The 19,974-nt window shown below is 36.1% G+C and overlaps 1 protein-coding gene across 1 annotated transcript; it reads right to left on the bottom strand.

Annotated features, from left to right (window-relative positions):
• Nucleotides 1-1,025: 1,025 nt before the first annotated feature.
• Nucleotides 1,026-13,895, bottom strand: LOC121387657 (neuronal acetylcholine receptor subunit alpha-7-like). Its single transcript, XM_041518844.1, has 7 exons — nt 13,869-13,895; nt 11,146-11,242; nt 8,831-8,973; nt 8,066-8,110; nt 7,187-7,296; nt 2,192-2,730; nt 1,026-1,411 (listed from the first exon to the last, which is right to left on the bottom strand). The coding sequence occupies exons 1-7, from the start codon at nt 13,893-13,895 to the stop codon at nt 1,026-1,028; spliced, it is 1,347 nt and encodes a 448-aa protein (XP_041374778.1).
• Between the last annotated feature and the right edge of the window lie 6,079 nt (nt 13,896-19,974).

Genomic DNA, 19,974 nt, shown 5'->3' with positions numbered 1-19,974 from the left:
AAGCCTTTGAAGACTACTTTGCAATTAAAAGTGCACAAAACATGCTTGAATTTTTGCCTTCCATATTATGTAAAACAAAACACCAAAAAAAAAAAAAAAATGTTTTGACTGTTAAAAAATCTATATTTTCTCATCAGTTTTAATATGATGACAACAGTTTAATGCGAATTGATTGTAAGATTTCACCTTACCCCAGCGATGAAATCTGGAAATAATCTGGAGATAGGGGTGGGACGTAGCCCAGTGGTGAAATGCTCGCCTTATACGCTGTTGGTTCTAGGATCGATCCCCGTCGGTGGGGTCCATTGAGCTATTTCTCATTCCGACCAGTGTAGGATGACTGGTATTACAAAGGTTGTTATCTACCTATAGTCCGTCCCATCCTTTTATAAAAATAAAAAAATTGTAAATAATTTCAGTTTGTTTGACGTAAAAAGAAAGTTAAAGGAAGTTGCCACATTGTCAGTGTTTTTAGCGAATTAAAGCTCAGTTCCTTTTTCAATGGCTAATCAAGTATCAACATATTTATTGTTAAAGGTACAATTAAACATTGTTAGAATTATCAATAATTATATTATAATTTGAAAAACAATCATTCAGTGTTTTCGTGTATATAAACGCGAAGTAGTTTAACCTTATTGATATTAAGAATGTTAAAACCAGTCTAAAATAATCCTGGGACAATAGTGTAGCGTTTATGGACTACAAAGTGAGGTCATTGGCGGACTATAAATAGCGGGGTCACCGATCCACATCTACTGCGCTGAATTACCGGACATGCAAATCATTTTGGATACAAGGGGGTGCCTACATTTATGCACAATTTTAAAATGTTTATTTACTACAGATATAAAACAATTTGTAGTGTATCTCAGATTATGCACTGCTTCATTGGTGAAAGACAAATTTTATTGAGTATTTCACAGTGTTCACAAAGAAAATGGTCTTTTAATGCTTAGGTGCGCCGATACACCGGACAGCACTGTAAAAGGATGGGACGGACTATAAATAATTGTCGTCTGCTGTTAGCTCATGCAGACGAAAATGACGACAGTGAACACGATGTACACAAACAGATGCAGTCTGAAACAAAACGCATCCAGCGCCTTGGAAACATCTTTCCAAGTCACAGCCTTGTCAGACCCGCTTGGAGGAGTCTCCGGCAACGTGTGTTTCACACCGGAGGCTGCATCACTTCCGTTATTGTTCCTGGGAAAATCACCGACGTCCTTGACCTTGGCTGACGGGTGGCATTTCCTGAAGCACGACAATCGAACGAGCCAGCAGTTAGTGAGAGCCTGTACGAAGGTGGGGACTGGCCGATTTTCGTCCCGAAAGTAGAGGCCGAGAACCAAAGTGGTTAGAATAACGGAGGTCCCGCTTAGAAGGAGAACCACCGAGATGTATATAGCTGAAAAAAACCCACAGAATTCTTTATTAATGTGTACCAGTGCCGCACCCCCCTCCCACCACCCCCACCCACCCCCCAACAAATTAAAATAATAATAATAATAAAAAATAATGTCTTGATGATGCATCAAGTCTAAGGCTGCAGGCCCGTCGGAGCAGTGCCATTCCTCCATTTTGCCCCTATCGGTATTAAAATTATTGAAAAGCTAACTTTTAAATGGGCCAGAAGTTATATAAGAGCATCTGTAACTCAGACGCTCTCTCTGCCCCTATCTCTGTCTGTACTCCCGCCCCCCCCCCCCTCACGTCTATCTAGATCTCTGTCTCCCACCTATTCTCTCTCTCCTCCCCCACCCTCCCCTCTTCCTCCTATCTCTCTGTCTCGAACTATATACACGATAAATCACAAGAACAAACGACTTTTTTCAAACTAACTATATACGTACCTAGAGCAAGTTTTAACGACTCAATGGGTAGGTGTAAGACCACTACACACTCTTCTCTCTCAATAACCACTAACAACTAACCCACTGTCCTGGACAGACATCCCAGATAGCTGAAGTGTGTGCCAAGGACAGCGTGCTTGAACCTTAATTGGATATAAGCACGACAAAAAGTTAAAATAAACAGAAAGGAACCGAAATGTCTCGAACTACATTTACGATAAATTACGAAGACACACGACTTTTGTCGAACTATATATATATATATATATATATATATATATATATATATATATATATATATATATATATATATATATATATATATAAACACGTACCCATTATTGACGTGTTCTGTGACGTGGTGGGCATGGAGCTGGACACGATGGTCAAGAAGACCGTGATGGACAGCAGCACGGTCAGCGAGTAGCCCATCTTCTCTCCGGAATCCACCGGAACGACGAACACGACCGCCGACAGCACCGACAACACGAACGTCGGAAGTATGATGTTGATCCCATAATACAGCGGGCGCCTCTTCAAGGTGAAGGACACGGCGACGCTCGAGTACGTCTCCAGATCGTTGTCGTCGCTCAGTTCGAAGCGGTACGCCGACGTCGCGATCAAGTCCCACTCGCCGTTCGTCTCGTAGCCCACGGCGTTGATGCCGTCTCCGAAGACGGTGAGATTGACCTCGCGGAGGGTGTAGCCGACGGTTCTGAGGACGATGGTGCAGTGCTGGGTGTCGAACGGGTAGTAGGTGATGGCAATATCGCACTGGGTTAGGTAGATGCCGGGCGGGTTCCAGTGAACTTTACCCTTGGCGTTCACTCGTATGGGAATCCGTTTGTCGCTGATGACGCGAAGATCGTTCACGCTGTGGTACCAAAAAAAATAATAATAATAATAATTACTACCGGTTGTAGAGATGACAGTAAGAATATAATACGGTATCGTACAAATAATGAAAGCACATACCAGACAGTACTAGATGTTTACATTGAGTGTGCGCGGAAAAACAGCGTATTGCAGCTGTTATGTAACCAGTACTTAATAAAACATTGTCATCTAGTACCGGCTTCGGTGACATCGTGGTTAAGCCATCGGACTACAGGCTGGTAGGTACAGGGTTGAAAGCCCGGACTAAAGGAAGGAAATGGTTTATTTAACGACGCACTCAACACATGTTATTTCAAGTTCCTTTTATTGCCTTAAGTTTTACAGCTCATCAGCATCATACAAACAATATAGCATATATTATACAGATATGTACACACTAATGTACAGGATAATGGTGGAGAGTGATTTAACATTATAGACATATATAATACAAAGTATCACAGTACTGCTGACTTATATCACATAAAGATATAGGTCGTTATTACATAAGAGAAACTGTTAAACACTTGAGGTGCTACCGGGATACACATGTATGATGCACTACATTGTACATCACTATTAGCATTACGTCTTTATTCCACTAGTTCATTTCTTACCTTATTTGCCCGTTGTAAATATTTCCCAAGGTTATTAAGATCTTTATTATTGTCAATTCTTAAAAGTTGTATAAGCTTGAAAACACTTGGACGTTTATAATAATATTGTTTTATAAATTGTGTTCTTATATCATTGTATCTTGGACATTGTAGAATGAAATGGTACTCATCTTCTACTTCATTTGTATTACATACTGTACATAATCTTTCTGATCTTTCAATGTTTCTGTATCTACCAAATTCTATATTTAATTTATGGGCGCAGAGTCTAAATTTTGTAATTTCTTTCAATTGTGTAACGTCCAACGGTTTTGTAAGATAACTTTGCAATTTAAATTCAGTTAATAAATATTTATACAAATTACCTTTTGACGTTGCTGTTATTCTATTGTAAGATTGTTGCTTGAACACATCACACAATCTTTGCTTAATTACACTGTAAGTATTATTATCAACTTCCGTTAGACTCCATATATAATTTAAACCAAGTGCATTTAGTTCCTGTTTAACATCCATTAACCAATTGTTATCAAGCTGATCCATTTCCTCATATATAGCCATTAATATGCAGTTATTAGTATTACGTAGTTTGATCCAGTATTTAAAAATTCTTAGTTTTCTAATAATATACAATGGAAATCTTCCTAATTCACTACATTAAAATCATACATGTCCCGTTCCGTACACCCAGTAACTTTTTACAAAATTGTAAATGAATCTTTTCAACGTCTTGGCCAGGGTGGAAACCCCATACTTCCGATCCATAACTAAGAACACTGTTGACATAGGTATCAAATACAGATAGCATTGTTTCAATATTAAAATAATTATTTTTACATACGTTATGAATTGAGAATAAAGCTTTACGACCTTGTTCCGCTGCTCTTTTTTGTGTCCTACTAAATTTTCCGTTATAATAAAATAAAATACCAAGGTAATTAAATTCATTGACAACCTCTAGTTGACAACCATTATAAAACCACTTCTCATTATCTCGAAGTTTGCCTCCATTTCTAAAAACAATAATTTGGGTCTTAGTTGTATTTACTGTTAAATCCCATTTACTTGTATAATTAGATATTGAATCAAGCATTTTTTGCAATCCTTCGGGTGTTTCAGCTAGAAGCACCATATCATCGGCATACATTATTAGAAATATATTTAACATTTGTATATCAACATATGGACAATTATCTGATAGTAGGTGCATTTCGCAATCGTTAACATACATAGAAAATAATATTGGTGACAAAACCTCACCCTGAAATAAACCGTTCTGGCACATAAAAAAATCAGAAAGTTCATTATTGTATTTTACACAACATTTAACATCATTATATAAAGATCGTATAATAGCTAACATTCTTCCTTCGATACCTTGTTGAATTAGTTTGAACCACAAGTTTTGTCTGTTAATAAAATCAAAAGCTTTTTTGTAATCTACAAAGCAACAATATAAACGTGTTCGATTCTTTAGTGTTCTATGTATTAAATGTTGTAAGATAAAAATGGCATCTATAGTAGACATTTGGTTTCTGAATCCTAGTTGGGCGTCAGTAATGATATCATTATCTAAGTCGTAATCTAGCAATCTTTTGTTTAAAATAGAAGTAAAAAGTTTACCCAAACAACTGACTAATGTAATGCCCCTGTAATTGTCAGTATCATTTGTATTTCCTTTTTTAAAAACAGGAACAATACAGCCAACTGACCAAGACTGAGGATAGTGACCAGATTTAAAAACATTATTAAACAATAAAAGTAGACATGGCATCAAAACATCTTTACAATTTATAAGATACTCATTTAAAATATGATCATAACCACAGGCTTTGTTCTTCTGTAACCCTTTAATCGCAATGACGATTTCTTTTTCAGTAATGTCATGATCTAATGCAGTACATGATGTTTGACTAGTGTGTGTATCATAACTCGATAAGAACTCATCTACTTCATGGTTAGTGGTTAAGAACCACACAAATACTGAGGGAGGAAACCCGCTGTCACCACTGGGCTACGTCCCACCCCTTTCAAAGTATCCAGTGCGGTACTTAATAAAACGTTGTTCTCTAGTCAATGAGCGCCGCCTGTACAAATACCATATTATTATTATACCAGTGAGATACGTTACACCAATGTTGAGAATCGATTTTCATTATCGATCATCGGTTATAATCGGTTTACATCAATCGATCAACTTTCAGAACAGAACAGAACAGAACTTCATTACACCCAGACCGTTAGCCAACGGCATAATATGGGGAAACATGAACAAATACATAATACAATATGTGACAAGACAGGACAGGGTTTACAGGAGAACATTAAATAGTAAATAATGTAGTATATGAATAGTTAAATTATATAAATACATGTATACAGAAATACAATCAGTGGACAGAACAAAAACACATATATACAATAAGTGAATAATATTAGGTATTACACAGTCGGTTAAATACATATATACAATAAGTGAATAATATTAGGTATTACACAATCGGTTAAAATTACGTGAATCTGAGAAGGATTTGTGCTTGAACGTTAATTGGGTATAAGCACGAACATAAGTTGAAATGAAAATGAGAAGGATTTTAAAATTATGACAACTACGCATCTATTATAAGTGGGGTTGAGCATTTATTTCGTTTCAATTACTTTTAATACCTCTTCTGTGAATGTTACATTTCGTAATTCTGACACAGTCATCAGACGAAACCCACTACATTTTTACTAAAGTTTGTTTTGTCTAGCTTATACATCATACCAACCTTTTTGTACCAGATATTGAGGGGCAAACTAAGAGGTCGGCTTGTTCACAGAGTCAGCTAATACACAGCGATATAAAGTTTGTTTTGTTTAGCGACACCACTAGAGCACACTGATTTATTAATCATCAGCTATTGCATGTCAAACATTTGGTAATTTTGACATTTACTGTTAGAGATAACTTCCATTAGTAGCAAGGGATCTTTTACATACATTTTCCCACATACAGGATAGTACATACCACGACATTTGTCCAGTTGTGATACACTGGAGGGAACGAGGAAACACCAATCAGCATCAATGGAGCCACCCAGGTGGTTCGATCCTGCGACGCATGCACCTCAGGCAACATTTTTACTAATGTAGCAAGGGATCTTTTATATGCACTTTACCACGGACAGGATAGCACATACCACGGCCAACCCAATCAGTTCAATTGATCCACCAAGGTGGTTCGATCCTGCGATGCAAGCACCTCAGGCGACATTTTTACTAATGTATCAAGGGATCTTTTATATGCACTTTACCACAGGTAGGAAAGCACATACCACGGCCTTTAATTGGTTGTGGTGCTCTGGTTAGAAAGCCCCAATGAGTTTATAGACAGCCGTAGGAGTACGAGCTCTCAGTTTTGTAAGGGTCAGGCTGGTTTTTGTAAGGGTCAGGCTGGTTTTTGTCCCAATTAAACGAGAATGCCCGAATCTGGATAACAACGTTTATTCATAAATAGAATGACTGCCAAACAGCTATATAAGATTGCAAATTAATAACTGCGCATTTTTAGATGGATTGCAACTAATTTTGAAGGTAGTATGATGGAAATATATTGTAAAAAGATCTCAGGTTAACACATTTCCCCCGAATATCTGTATAATATTTGCCCGAATTTGAGGTTTTGCTACAGCACTGGGGGCGCAGTTGCCCCCTGCCCCACTGTCTCGTACGCTTATGTCTACAGCGGCCAATCTTGCGACCCACCGCACCACAGCTTTGCCACTGAAGTAGCGTACACGCCGCCCCCTTTTCGTGCGAGTGACTACTGCTACGACGACGGCACGAGTTACTTACGAGTTGTCCACGATGATGGGCGGAGTCCAGATCTCGTTCTCGGAGGCGTACACGTAGCCGATGTCGTTGTACACTGTGCTGTCCCACGACAGACGAGAATCTTGCCAAATCTGGTGGAATATGGAGAAGAAGAAGATTGTTTTTATTTAACGAAGCTCTGTAGTATATATTGTATACATAGAGGATATTTCATGTTTTTTGTCAAATATGATTTATATCTCATCGAGTGAAGTTTGCAATTATATCTCACAAGGCACGCTTGAGCTTGAGCGAGAAATAAACCAATGGGCCCACCGACGGGGATCCCAGATCGACCGCGCATTAGACAAGCGCTTTACCACTGGGCTACGTCCCGCCCCACAAGACGGTGGAAATTTAAAGCTTGTTTTGTTTAACGACACCATTAGAGCACATTGATTTATTAACGATAGGTTTTTGGATGTCAAACATTTGGTAATATTGACATATAGTCTTCGAATTTGTCTGTTAGTAGCAATGGACCTTTTATATATACTATCCCACAGACAGGATAGCACATACCACGGCCTCTGATATACCAGTCATGGAGCACTGGCTAGAACGAGAAATAGCCCAATGATCCCACCGACAGGGATCGATCCTAGACTGATCGCGCATCAGGCGAGCGCTTTACCTCTTGGCTACGTCCAGCACCACCCCCCCCCCCCCTTCCCACCAAACCTTGGCGGAAAGTTTACGTTTGTTTTGTTTAACGACACCACTAGAGCACATTGATTAATTAATCATCGTCTATTGGATGTCAAACATTTGGTAATTTTTACTGATTTTTTTCACTGAAGGGGAATGTTTTAATACAAACCAGGCAGACACTGCAGAGATGAGTGATAAATAGATATTTACCATAAAGAACCATCCAGTCACTGAGAACGACATCGCACGTGTATTCTGAAACAACAGAGCAGAAACACGTAACAGGACAGAAAATTATCGATATTTTTAAAAGAAATACTTCTGAGATGGTTTTTTCTTTTCTTTTTTTTCCATCATGTTTGTAAATTCAGATTAACATTAAAATCAAACAATATTATATCTAGGGTTGAAATCCAGAATTGGCTGTTTATCCTTTTCACCCACGCAATTATTGTTGATGTTTAGAAATAAATAAATAAGTAAGATAGTAAGTAAATATGGACGGAAGGAAGGTAAGTAAGTAAGTAAGTAAGTGAATGAATGAAAGAAGGAAAGAAGGAAGGAAGGAAGGAAGGAAGGAAAGAAGGAAGGAAGGAACGAACGAACGAACGAACGAACGAATGAACGAATGAATGAATGAATAAATAAATAAATATGGAGGGAAGGAAGGAAGGAAAGTAAATAAATGAATGAATGTATGGATGAATGTTTAATGACACCCCAGCACAAAAATACACATGCTAGTGGGTGTCATAAAAGGTAAATATTAACGGAAGGAAGGAAAGTAAGTAAGTAAATAAATGAATGAATGAATGAATAAATATATATGTAAGTAAGTATGTATGTAAGTATATAAGTAAGTAAATAAATAAGTAAGTAAATAAATAAAAAAGTAAGTAAATAAGTAAGTAAGTAAGTAAGTAAGTAAATACATAAATAAATAAATAAATACAAATTAACTTAATATGGTCTTACCAAATCGTTGATGGTGATCAGATGAAACAAAACTTTGATTTTAGTGACAGACTTGGGCCGATCTAACTGGGAGTAATTATTGAACAAATCTCGCCTCAACAGGAAGGAGTTTTGTGGTGAGTACAGTGCGCATGCTTGGCAACCTGTGGAAGTTAATAAAAGGTAATACATTTTATTATTTAAAAAGAAACATCATTTGATTCATTCGTTCAATGACTGATGTGGTCATTCCAAAATTTCAGTGATTTCTTCTCTCTTTATTTGTTTTTCTCGTTCCAATCAGTGCACCTCAACTGATCAAAGATCGTGGTATGTGCTTTCCTGTCTGTGGTAAAGTGCACATAAAAGATCCCTTGCTGCATTAAGAAAATGTAGCGGGTCTCCTCTGTTGACTACGAGTCAAATGTTTGACATCCAATAGCCGATGATTCATTAATCAATGTGCTCTAGTGGTGTCGTCAAACAAAACAAACTTCTTCTCTTTAATTGTTTCTTGATTTAGACCCGTGAAGGCTTTCTTCCCCACCAACTACCCGCTGAAAATATAGTTTGCATTGTACCAAAGAAGAAAGTTCCGGGTCAAAGGTCGGTCAAATATTTACGGAGTAAGAACGGCTGTGGGTGTGATTGGAAGTAATATGTGACATTGATTATTTGTGCAAATACTATTATCCATTGACAATAAATAAATTCACTTTTATTTGTTATACAGTTGTTATGCAGTATACACCACAGGTTGAAACTAGTGCAGGGTACCCCCCAAAATGGAACTGCGATTTTCAGCAAAAATGAGGGTTGCTAATAAAAACATTAATTAAATCTCTTAAATGGTATGTGACCCCCCCCCCCCCCCCCCCCCCCCCCCCCCCCCCCCCCCCCCCCCCCATTTTCTTGAAGGTAGAGGTGCCACAGTTTTTATTGGTGTCCGGGTTTGTTAATACGCTGCTTATATCAGTTTTATTAATAGACATTAACATTATCGGCTGTAGGAATTTATTTGGTACATTGGAACCTGAATAAGTCTGCAAGTGGCAGCAATATCTCCAGCATTCATCTCAGAAGTTGGATTAGCATTATCTTAACAGGGCTCCTATGGATCACATGCGTACTATAATGAATCGTAATAAATAAAATACTTACTAAGCATAATCAATTTTAGAATCATTGAATCATAATAAATTAAATACTAAACATAATCAATTTTAGAATTATCGTAATAAATCAAATACTAACTAAACATAATCAGTTTTAAAATTATTGAATCGTAATAAATCAAATACTTACTAAACATAATAAATTTTAGAATCATGGAATCATAATAAATCAAATACTTACGAAAATTAATAAAATCAGTTTTAGAATTATTGTAAATAAGGCAGTATTGCAAATAACACATACAATAATATTGCATTATATAATATGAATACTTAATTGAATCGTAACAAATAAAATACTAATATAGAATCACTTTAAAAGTACTGCAAATAACACATACCGTAGTATTTATTATATAACATGAATACTAGAATGAAACAGAATTAGTTTTAGAATTATTGAAAGAGCACATGGTATTGTATTATATAATATGTATACTAAATTAAACCGTAATTAATAAATAAAATACTTACTAAATAGAATCAGTTTTAAATTTGTTGCAAATAGCACATAGTATTGCATTATATAACATGTATACGAAACTGAATCGCAATAAACGAATACTAAAACATAATCAGTTTCAGAATTGTTGCAAATAGCACATATAGCATTGCATTATGTACCATGCGTACTAAACTGATTATTGAATCATAATGAATAAATCAAATACTAAAATATAATCACTTTAAAATTATTGCAATTAACACATAGTATTACATTATATATATATATAACATGCGTACTAAATTAAATCAAATACTAAACCAGGATCAGTTTTACAATTGTTGCAAATAGCACATATTTTATTTCATTATATAACATGTATACTAAATTGAATCGCAATAAATAAATAAATAAATAAATACTAAAACATAATCAGTTTTCGAACTCTTGCAAATAGCACACATAGTATTGCATTATATAACATGCTTACTAAATTATATCGTAATAAATGAAATACTTACTAAGCAGAATTACTTTTAGAAGGTCAGCTAGTTTAACTTTCATCATGAACGAAATGATCAAATAGACTACTGGAAATTGGCACTGTACACTGGTGAAACCTGAAACCAATTGTTGACTATATATTGGAATCTGGTCTTTTGTCCAGATATCTCCCTTTCTCTGTCTTGTTTTGTCACCTACCTGTCAACCCGTACAGGTGTGAACTCGCTGCAACGTCACGGTAAGAAATCCGCACGGGTAGTCACCTGTTTCCCCACTCTGTCTGCAGTACTGTTGTTCACGGAACAAATACTCACAATAAAAACATACACAAATCATTTAGTCTGCTGAGTTGGTTACAAATTGTTTTTCCTGGAAGAACGCCCAACTGTCGAATTCGTTTGATTAAAAGTGGGGTGGACTGTAGCCCAGTGGGTAGAGCGCTCGCCTGATTTGTGATCGGAGTTTTCCGCCGTTCCAATCAATGCCTCACGACTGATCTATCAAATACCGTGGTATGTACTGCCCTAGCTATATGTAAGTAAGTAACATCCAATGCTAAATCTGTCCATAGCCAAATGAATCAGTTATTATTATTATTATTACTTTTTAAATACGAAGTGTCTACAACTAAAACAAACTTATTTCCAGTTGGAACTCTTAAAATTCATTACTGCTTTGTCGTTAGGAACATCCAATTGACGATGATTAATTAATCGATGTGCTCTAGTAGTGTGTATAGAAAGTAGGATCATCTGTCATATTGGGTTTTTTTGTTCATGCGGAACGCAAACACGTTCGTGGTTCCAATCAAATTCACTCTTGTGCGACGAGATACATAGTACAATAAATCCTGTAGACTGTTTATATATTTATCAACATACCCTAATAAACAAACAATTCATCAAACAACAACAAAAATAAACAAACAGAAAAACACCCCCCCCCCAAAAAAAAAAACCCAACCCCCCCAAAAAACCCAACAACAACCCCAAAACAAAACCCAAGCAAACAAAAAACCAAAAAACCCCCAAAAACCCAACCCAAAACCAACTACAGAAAACCCCCATAAAAACAACAATAACAAAAGCAACAAACAAACAATAACAACAATGACAAAGAAGCAAGAACAAGAACAAGAGAGAGAGAGAGAGAGAGAGAGAGAGAGAGAGAGAGAGAGAGAGAGAGAGAGAGAGAGAGAGAGAGAGAGAGAGAGAGAGAGAGAGAGAGAGAGAGAGAGAGACCACGAAGAAACATAAAAACGGAAAAAATATTTTTCAATCAATTTATATTTCCTACTAGAAAATTGAAAATATTTTGTTGCAGTTTTTGGTTTAATTTCTTACGCTCTGCTTTTAAGAACACAATTCGTGGCGGCCATACCATCCAATGAAAAACAAGCACGATCGAAATAGATTGTTCTGTGACGTATAGTTGACACGAAACTGATGAGTCTGTGAATCGTAACTTAGCTACAAGACAACGGGCTGTAAATAAGTTTTAGTTGGAAAAGACGTTTAAAATATGTTTTTGAGGATATGTAAGAAATAGAATACTACATTTTTGTCCATTAGATACAATTTATCTTACAATTTGTTATTTTAAAGCGTACCCATCTCGCTTTTGTTCATTAGATAACTTTTAAAATAACCTGTTGTAACACAAATGCTATCTAACGGCCACTCATGTAGCATTATCTATTTAAACAATGTGTTACTAAATTTGAAACGATGCATTTATTACATTTTATTTAAACAATGTATTATCAAATGTTATTTTTAAAATGTACTATTAAATTTTATTGAAACAATCTATTAATTAAATTTTATTTAAACACTGTATTATTAAATTTTATTTAAACAATGTATTATTATTGTTTTATATAAACAATGTGTTATAAAATTGCATTGAAACTATATATTTAATTTTAAAATTTTAAACAACGAATTATTATACTGTTAAATTTTGTTTAAACAATGTATTATTACATTTGGGGTAAACAATGTGTTAATTAATTGTATTCTAAAAATGTATTAATAAATTTTATTTAAAGAAAGTAGATTTATTTTTAAATTGACAGATTATGATGACGGATAAAGCAAAGTCATAAACGTATACTAGCAGATTATGATGACGGATAAAGCAAAGTCATAATCCTGCTACTACAGGATATGACTTCTGACGTCACTCTTGTGACGTCACACGCATAGCTACATTACAAAATCGCTCATTTCACCTCTAAATCATCGTACAGTGTGGCTGAAATAATAGAAATAATAGCTTCTCCCCTTAATTTTTATGATCTACAGGATAAAGATAATAACTAGTTATAACGTCGGATATCTGCCTCGCGGAATTTCCCATTCTTACCATCACAGGATAAAGCAGATATCTGACGTCATTAACTAGTTATTCTCTATTTATTTAAAAACACATTAGACAATTTAAAAATGTGTTAGACAGTTTTATTTTTAAAGTATGTTAGACAATTTTATTTTTAAAATGTATTAAATAATTTTATTTTAAAAATGTTTTATTGAATTTTATTTTACAAATGTATTAGTAATTAAAACAAATATATTAGACAATTTTATTGTTAAAATGTTAGTTAGTTTAAACACCACTAGAGCACATTGATTTATTAATCATAAGCTATTGGATGTCAAACATTTGGTAATAGCTGATGATTAATAAATCAATGTGCTCCAGTGGTGTCGTTAAACAAAACAAACTTTAACTTTACACCCCCGTTAATATTATCTGGATCCGCTCCTGCCGTATCCGAATATTACCTTTACAGTGATTAAATGGTTCCGAATTTGATCACGGTAATCATATGTATTGTTTTCCAAACGAAGGACTGTTGTACATATTATAGCAGCGACGTAAACTCGATACCAGATCACCGAAGCGTTGGATAACGGGTAATTAAACTTACTTTTGCTACATTAACCCTCCAATACATCGCAACTTAAGCATAGCAATATCGTGTTTAACACGCGGCCAGTACCGTAAACCATCTAATAATTATATATTTGAAATATAATTGCTTGTATGTTTGTTAATTTATTGTATTATATTGCATTTATTAATTTAATTTAATTTAATTTATTTATTTGTATTTATTTAGTGTTTGATCTCCATCCCCACCCTCCCTCCCTGCCCCCCTCTCTCACTCTGTCTGTCTGTCTGTCTGTCTGTCTCTCTCTCTCTCTCTCTCTCTCTCTCTCTCTCTCTCTCTCTCTCTCTCTCTCTCTCTCTCTCTCTCTCTCTCTCTCTCTCTCTCTCTCTCTCTCTCTCTCTCTCTTTCTGTCTGTCTGTCTGTCTGTCTCTCTCTCTTCTGTCTGTCTGTCTGTCTGTCTGTCTTCTTTCTCTTCTCCTCTCTCTCTCTCTCTAACTCCCCTCTCTCTCTCTCTCTCTCTCTCTCTCTCTCGCTCTCTCTCTCTCTCTCTCTCTCTCTCTCTCTCTCTCTCTCTCTCTCTCTCTCTCTCTCTCTCTCTCTCTCTCTCTCTCTCTCTCTCTCTCTCTCTCTCTCTCTCTCTCCAATCGTGGAATATTTACACCTAAGCAAGCATGGGCCTACAATAATTAAAAGCTTTTATTTTCTTATGCCATTGTGACCTTTATAATGCTGATATTTCTTTGGACATCATACGTTATTCACTTGAACCATTCATATATATATATATACACACGTACGTACGTACGCACGCACGCACGCACGCACGCATTTCATACCAACATCTATTCATAGGCATTGATACGTTATTCACTTGAACCATTCATATATATATATATACACACGTACGCACGCACGCACGCACGCACGCACGCACGCATTTCATACCAACATCTATTCATAGGCATTGATACGTTATTCACTTGAACCATTCATATATATATATATACACACACACACGTACGCACGCACGCATTTCATACCAACATCTATTCATAGGCATTGATACGTTATTCACTTGAACCATTCATATATATATATATACACACGTACGTACGCACGCACGCATTCATACCAACATCTATTCATAGGCATTGATACGTTATTCACTTGAACCACCATCATATATATATATATACACGTACGTACGCACGCATTTCATACCAACATCTATTCATAGGCATTGATACGTTATTCACTTGAACCATTCATATATATATATATACACACGTACGTACGCACGCATTTCATACCAACATCTATTCATAGGCATTGATACGTTATTCACTTGAACCATTCATATATATATATATACACACGTACGTACGCACGCATTTCATACCAACATCTATTCATAGGCATTGATACGTTATTCACTTGAACCATTCATATATATATATATATATACACACGCACGCACGCACGCATTTCATACCAACATCTATTCATAGGCATTGATACGTTATTCACTTGAACCATTCATATATATATATATACACACGCACGCACGCACGCATTTCATACCAACATCTATTCATAGGCATTGATACGTTATTCACTTGAACCATTATATATATATATATACACACGCACGCACGCACGCATTTCATACCAACATCTATTCATAGGCATTGATACGTTATTCACTTGAACCATTCATATATATATATATACACACGCACGCACGCACGCATTTCATACCAACATCTATTCATAGGCATTGATACGTTATTCACTTGAACCATTCATATATATATATATATACACACGTACGTACACACGCATTTCATACCAACATCTATTCATAGGCATTGATACGTTATTCACTTGAACCATTCATATATATATATATACACACGCACGCACGCACGCATTTCATACCAACATCTATTCATAGGCATTGATACGTTATTCACTTGAACCATTCATATATATATATATACACACGTACGTACGCACGCATTTCATACCAACATCTATTCATAGGCATTGATACGTTATTCACTTGAACCATTCATATATATATATATACACACGTACGTACGCACGCATTTCATACCAACATCTATTCATAGGCATTGATACGTTATTCACTTGAACCATTCATATATATATATATACACACGTACGCACGCACGCATTTCATACCAACATCTATTCATAGGCATTGATACGTTATTCACTTGAACCATTCATATATATATATATATACACACGCACGCACGCACGCATTTCATACCAACATCTATTCATAGGCATTGATACGTTATTCACTTGAACCATTCATATATATATATATATACACACACACGTACGCACGCACGCATTTCATACCAACATCTATTCATAGGCATTGATACGTTATTCACTTGAACCATTCATATATATATATATATACACACACACGCACGCACGCACGCATTTCATATCAACATCTATTCATAGGCATTGATACGTTATTCACTTGAACCATTCATATTATATATATATATACACACGCACGCACGCACGCATTTCATACCAACATCTATTCATAGGCATTGATACGTTATTCACTTGAACCATTCATATAATATAATATATATACACACGCACGCACGCACCACGCATTTCATATCAACATCTATTCATAGCATTGATACGTTATTCACTTGAACCATTCATATATATATATATATATACACACGCACGCACGCACGCATTTCATACCAACATCTATTCATAGGCATTGATACGTTATTCACTTGAACCATTCATATATATATATATATACACACGCACGCACGCACGCATTTCATACCAACATCTATTCATAGGCATTGATACGTTATTCACTTGAACCATTCATATATATATATATACACACACACGTACGCACGCACGCATTTCATACCAACATCTATTCATAGGCATTGATACGTTATTCACTTGAACCATTCATATATATATATATATACACACGCACGCACGCACGCATTTCATATCAACATCTATTCATAGGCATTGATACGTTATTCACTTGAACCATTCATATATATATATATATATACACACGCACGCACGCACGCATTTCATACCAACATCTATTCATAGGCATTGATACGTTATTCACTTGAACCATTCATATATATATATATACACACGTACGCACACACGCACGCATTTCATACCTACATCTATTCATAGGCATTGATAGACAAGATTACTTGATACAAAATCAGCTCATGCCAATGATCAAGTATACGACTAGTGCATTTTTTTTTAAAGTCTATAATTATATTCATGAACGTTCCGGACACGTATGTGAATGGCACAAACTCGTAGTTTCCCAGATAAAATATTTGAGATAAATGCCCGACTTAGCTTAACCAATTAGCTAATGAACTATTCACGTGTTATACTTTACACACTAGTCTATAATTAAACACTTTAATTTGCCATTAAGAAACTACCTTAATTCTAATTAACGTTTTTTTGTTGTTGTGTTTTTTGTGTGTATAGAAATTAATCTAAATGCATATTGATCAATTTAGTTTTTTAAATCATCATTTCCAGTTAAAGTTTCACCATTCTGATGTTCTCAGGAGATTGTTACATGTCAAATTGTGATTATAACTGACATTCCATGTTTTGGTAATTTTCGCCATTTAGATGAGTTAAAGTTGTAGTGTGTTTGTAGCACATTTATTTATTAATCATCGGCTAGTGGGAGCTAAATATTTGGTCATTCCAATACGTAGTCTTCAGAGAAAATCCGCTCATTTTAACATTAATAACAAGAGACCTGTTATCAGCACGTTCCCATAGTCGTGGGGCATTGGTTCCTAAAGACTTGGTAGGAACAATAACCTGGCTAGTGGCAGTCCTCCTATAATAGATGAAGTTCCTGACAGCGATTTATGAATGCAGTCAAACTGTCAAATCGTCATTTGGTCATCTGCATGTAGAGAGAATCGATTTTAAATACATTACTTTTTTGTCATTCAATTTGAATTTCAATTCGTGAAAAAAACAAAACATGGCATAATTGTTATGTGTGTGTGTGAGAGAGAGAGAGAGAGAGAGAGAGAGAGAGAGAGAGAGAGAGAGAGAGAGAGAGAGAGAGAGAGAGAGAGAGAGAGAGAGAGATAACGTGCATATGGTTCCATTAGAAAACTATTCAAGCACGCCCGTCGTGGACCCAACATCTGACATCGCCAAAGAGATCTGTTCACGACAGGTGAACAATGTTGTATGTATGTATGCCCACAAATTATTGTGAGGTCAGATGTCAGGAAGCCAGTACACCGCGACTGGTCTAAGAAAGTCCGTGGTATGTGCTATCCTGTCTACGGAATTGTGCATACAAAAGATCCCTTGCAACTAGTGAAAAAAAAAAGTGTAGCGGGTTTGCTCTGTTGACTATGAGTCAGAATCACCAAACGTTTGACATCCAATAGCTAATGATTAATTAATCAATGTGCTCTAGTGGTGTCGTTAAACAAAACAAACTTTATATGTTGGGAATTAACGTGCTTATATCAATTTAATGTTTAAGCACACTCGTTGTGAGTACAATTTCTGAACAGGGGTGGGGTGAGAAAAGAAAAGAAAAAAGAAGGAAAAAAAAAAAAAAAAAACAAAGAAAACTTAGCCAACACTATTCTTTAAATAAGCCCTTTGAAACACTAAGGAAATAGTTTCCCGTCTCACTACGTGTTGATATTAAAGACACAGTAAACAGATGTTTTACGGTAATTTAATATGTTTTGCATTCATTGTATACCCATGCAATAGAGCTGTCAGCTTTGGTAAATATAATACGTCCACACATGCGCGATACAAATATAATCTACTCGGACGTTACTGTGACTATTCTAACCATGGAGTCATAACGGAAACACCACCCTATCGATATTAAGTCGTGATTGGTTACAAATTGAACATGCCCTCGGAGGGACGTAGTCAAACAAAATTAATTAACGTGAAAGCCGAAGTTGATTGCTGATTCAGTCTAGTATCAATCGCAGTCGAATATGGCAGTCAAAACAATATTTAGTTTACTGTTATTTGGACTAGTATGTTTGTTTTCTACACAAGGTAAGATGTTTATTTTTATTTTTATTTTTATAGACCAAATACTCATAGTCCTAATAATAATGATTATGGGCATGGGGGAAGGAAGGAAATGTTTTATTTAACGACGCACTCAACACATTTTATTTACGGTTTTTATGGCGTCGGACATATGGTTAAGGCCGCTGTCGCCACTTTATGGGCTACTCTTTTCGATTAGCAGCAAGGGATCGTTTATATGCACCATCCCACAGACAGGATAACACATACCACGGCATTTAAAATACCAGTCGTGCGAAAAATAGCCCAATGGACCCACCGACGGGGATCGATCCTAGACCGACCGCGCATCAAGCGAACGCTTTACCACTGGGCTACGTCCCGCCCCCGGGGATGGCAGAGGGTGTATGATGAAAAAGAGACAGACATATTGTATTACTCATAGACGTCGGAAGGGCAATGCCTCCCTCCCAAACTCTGATGACAAAATACATCCTGCCGCTCCCGTTGAAAAATGAAATAACACACACACACACACACACACACACACACACACACACACACACACACACACACACACACACACACACACACACACACGCACACCCGACCCCTCACCCCGATCGCTAACATCTTCAGACGCCCGTGTTACTAGCATATACAATACATTATACATGTATATGCAAAAATGTGAATTTTCCAAAGAAGAAAGGTTTGGAGGACACGATCGGCCTCGGAATTGTAGTGACCTATAGGTTTGGACATCTGTTTTACGAATACGAATACGAATACGAATACGAGTACGAATATGTTTATTTTGATTGTCGATCATTTCTCAGCGTGTTCTACTCATAAATACGTTACAGTGCATATACATAACGGGGGATTCGATCCTATGACCCTAGCACCTTGGACGAGCACTCTTCTCACTAAGTTGGAGACCAACTCCACAGCTGGCAGACACTGGATTTGTAACCCAGAGTGAGATTTAACGACTCGTGTGGGGACATGTAAAAACCGTGCATCTTGA

Source organism: Gigantopelta aegis, chromosome 13, assembly GCF_016097555.1.
Source record: "Gigantopelta aegis isolate Gae_Host chromosome 13, Gae_host_genome, whole genome shotgun sequence".
Lineage (NCBI taxonomy): Eukaryota > Metazoa > Mollusca > Gastropoda > Neomphalida > Peltospiridae > Gigantopelta > Gigantopelta aegis.
Note: the sequence above shows the minus strand (reverse complement) of the source record. Positions and strands in the feature narration are given on the sequence as shown.

Coding starts and splice junctions, on each gene's coding strand:
- LOC121387657 (XM_041518844.1), bottom strand. CDS start 13,895: ATGTATTGGAGGGTTAATGTAGCAAAA. Junction 11,243..13,868: donor GGAGGGTTAATGTAGCAAAA/GTAAGTTTAATT, acceptor TTTTATTGTGAG/TATTTGTTCCGTGAACAACA. Junction 8,111..8,830: donor TGATCACCATCAACGATTTG/GTAAGACCATAT, acceptor CTGTTGTTTCAG/AATACACGTGCGATGTCGTT.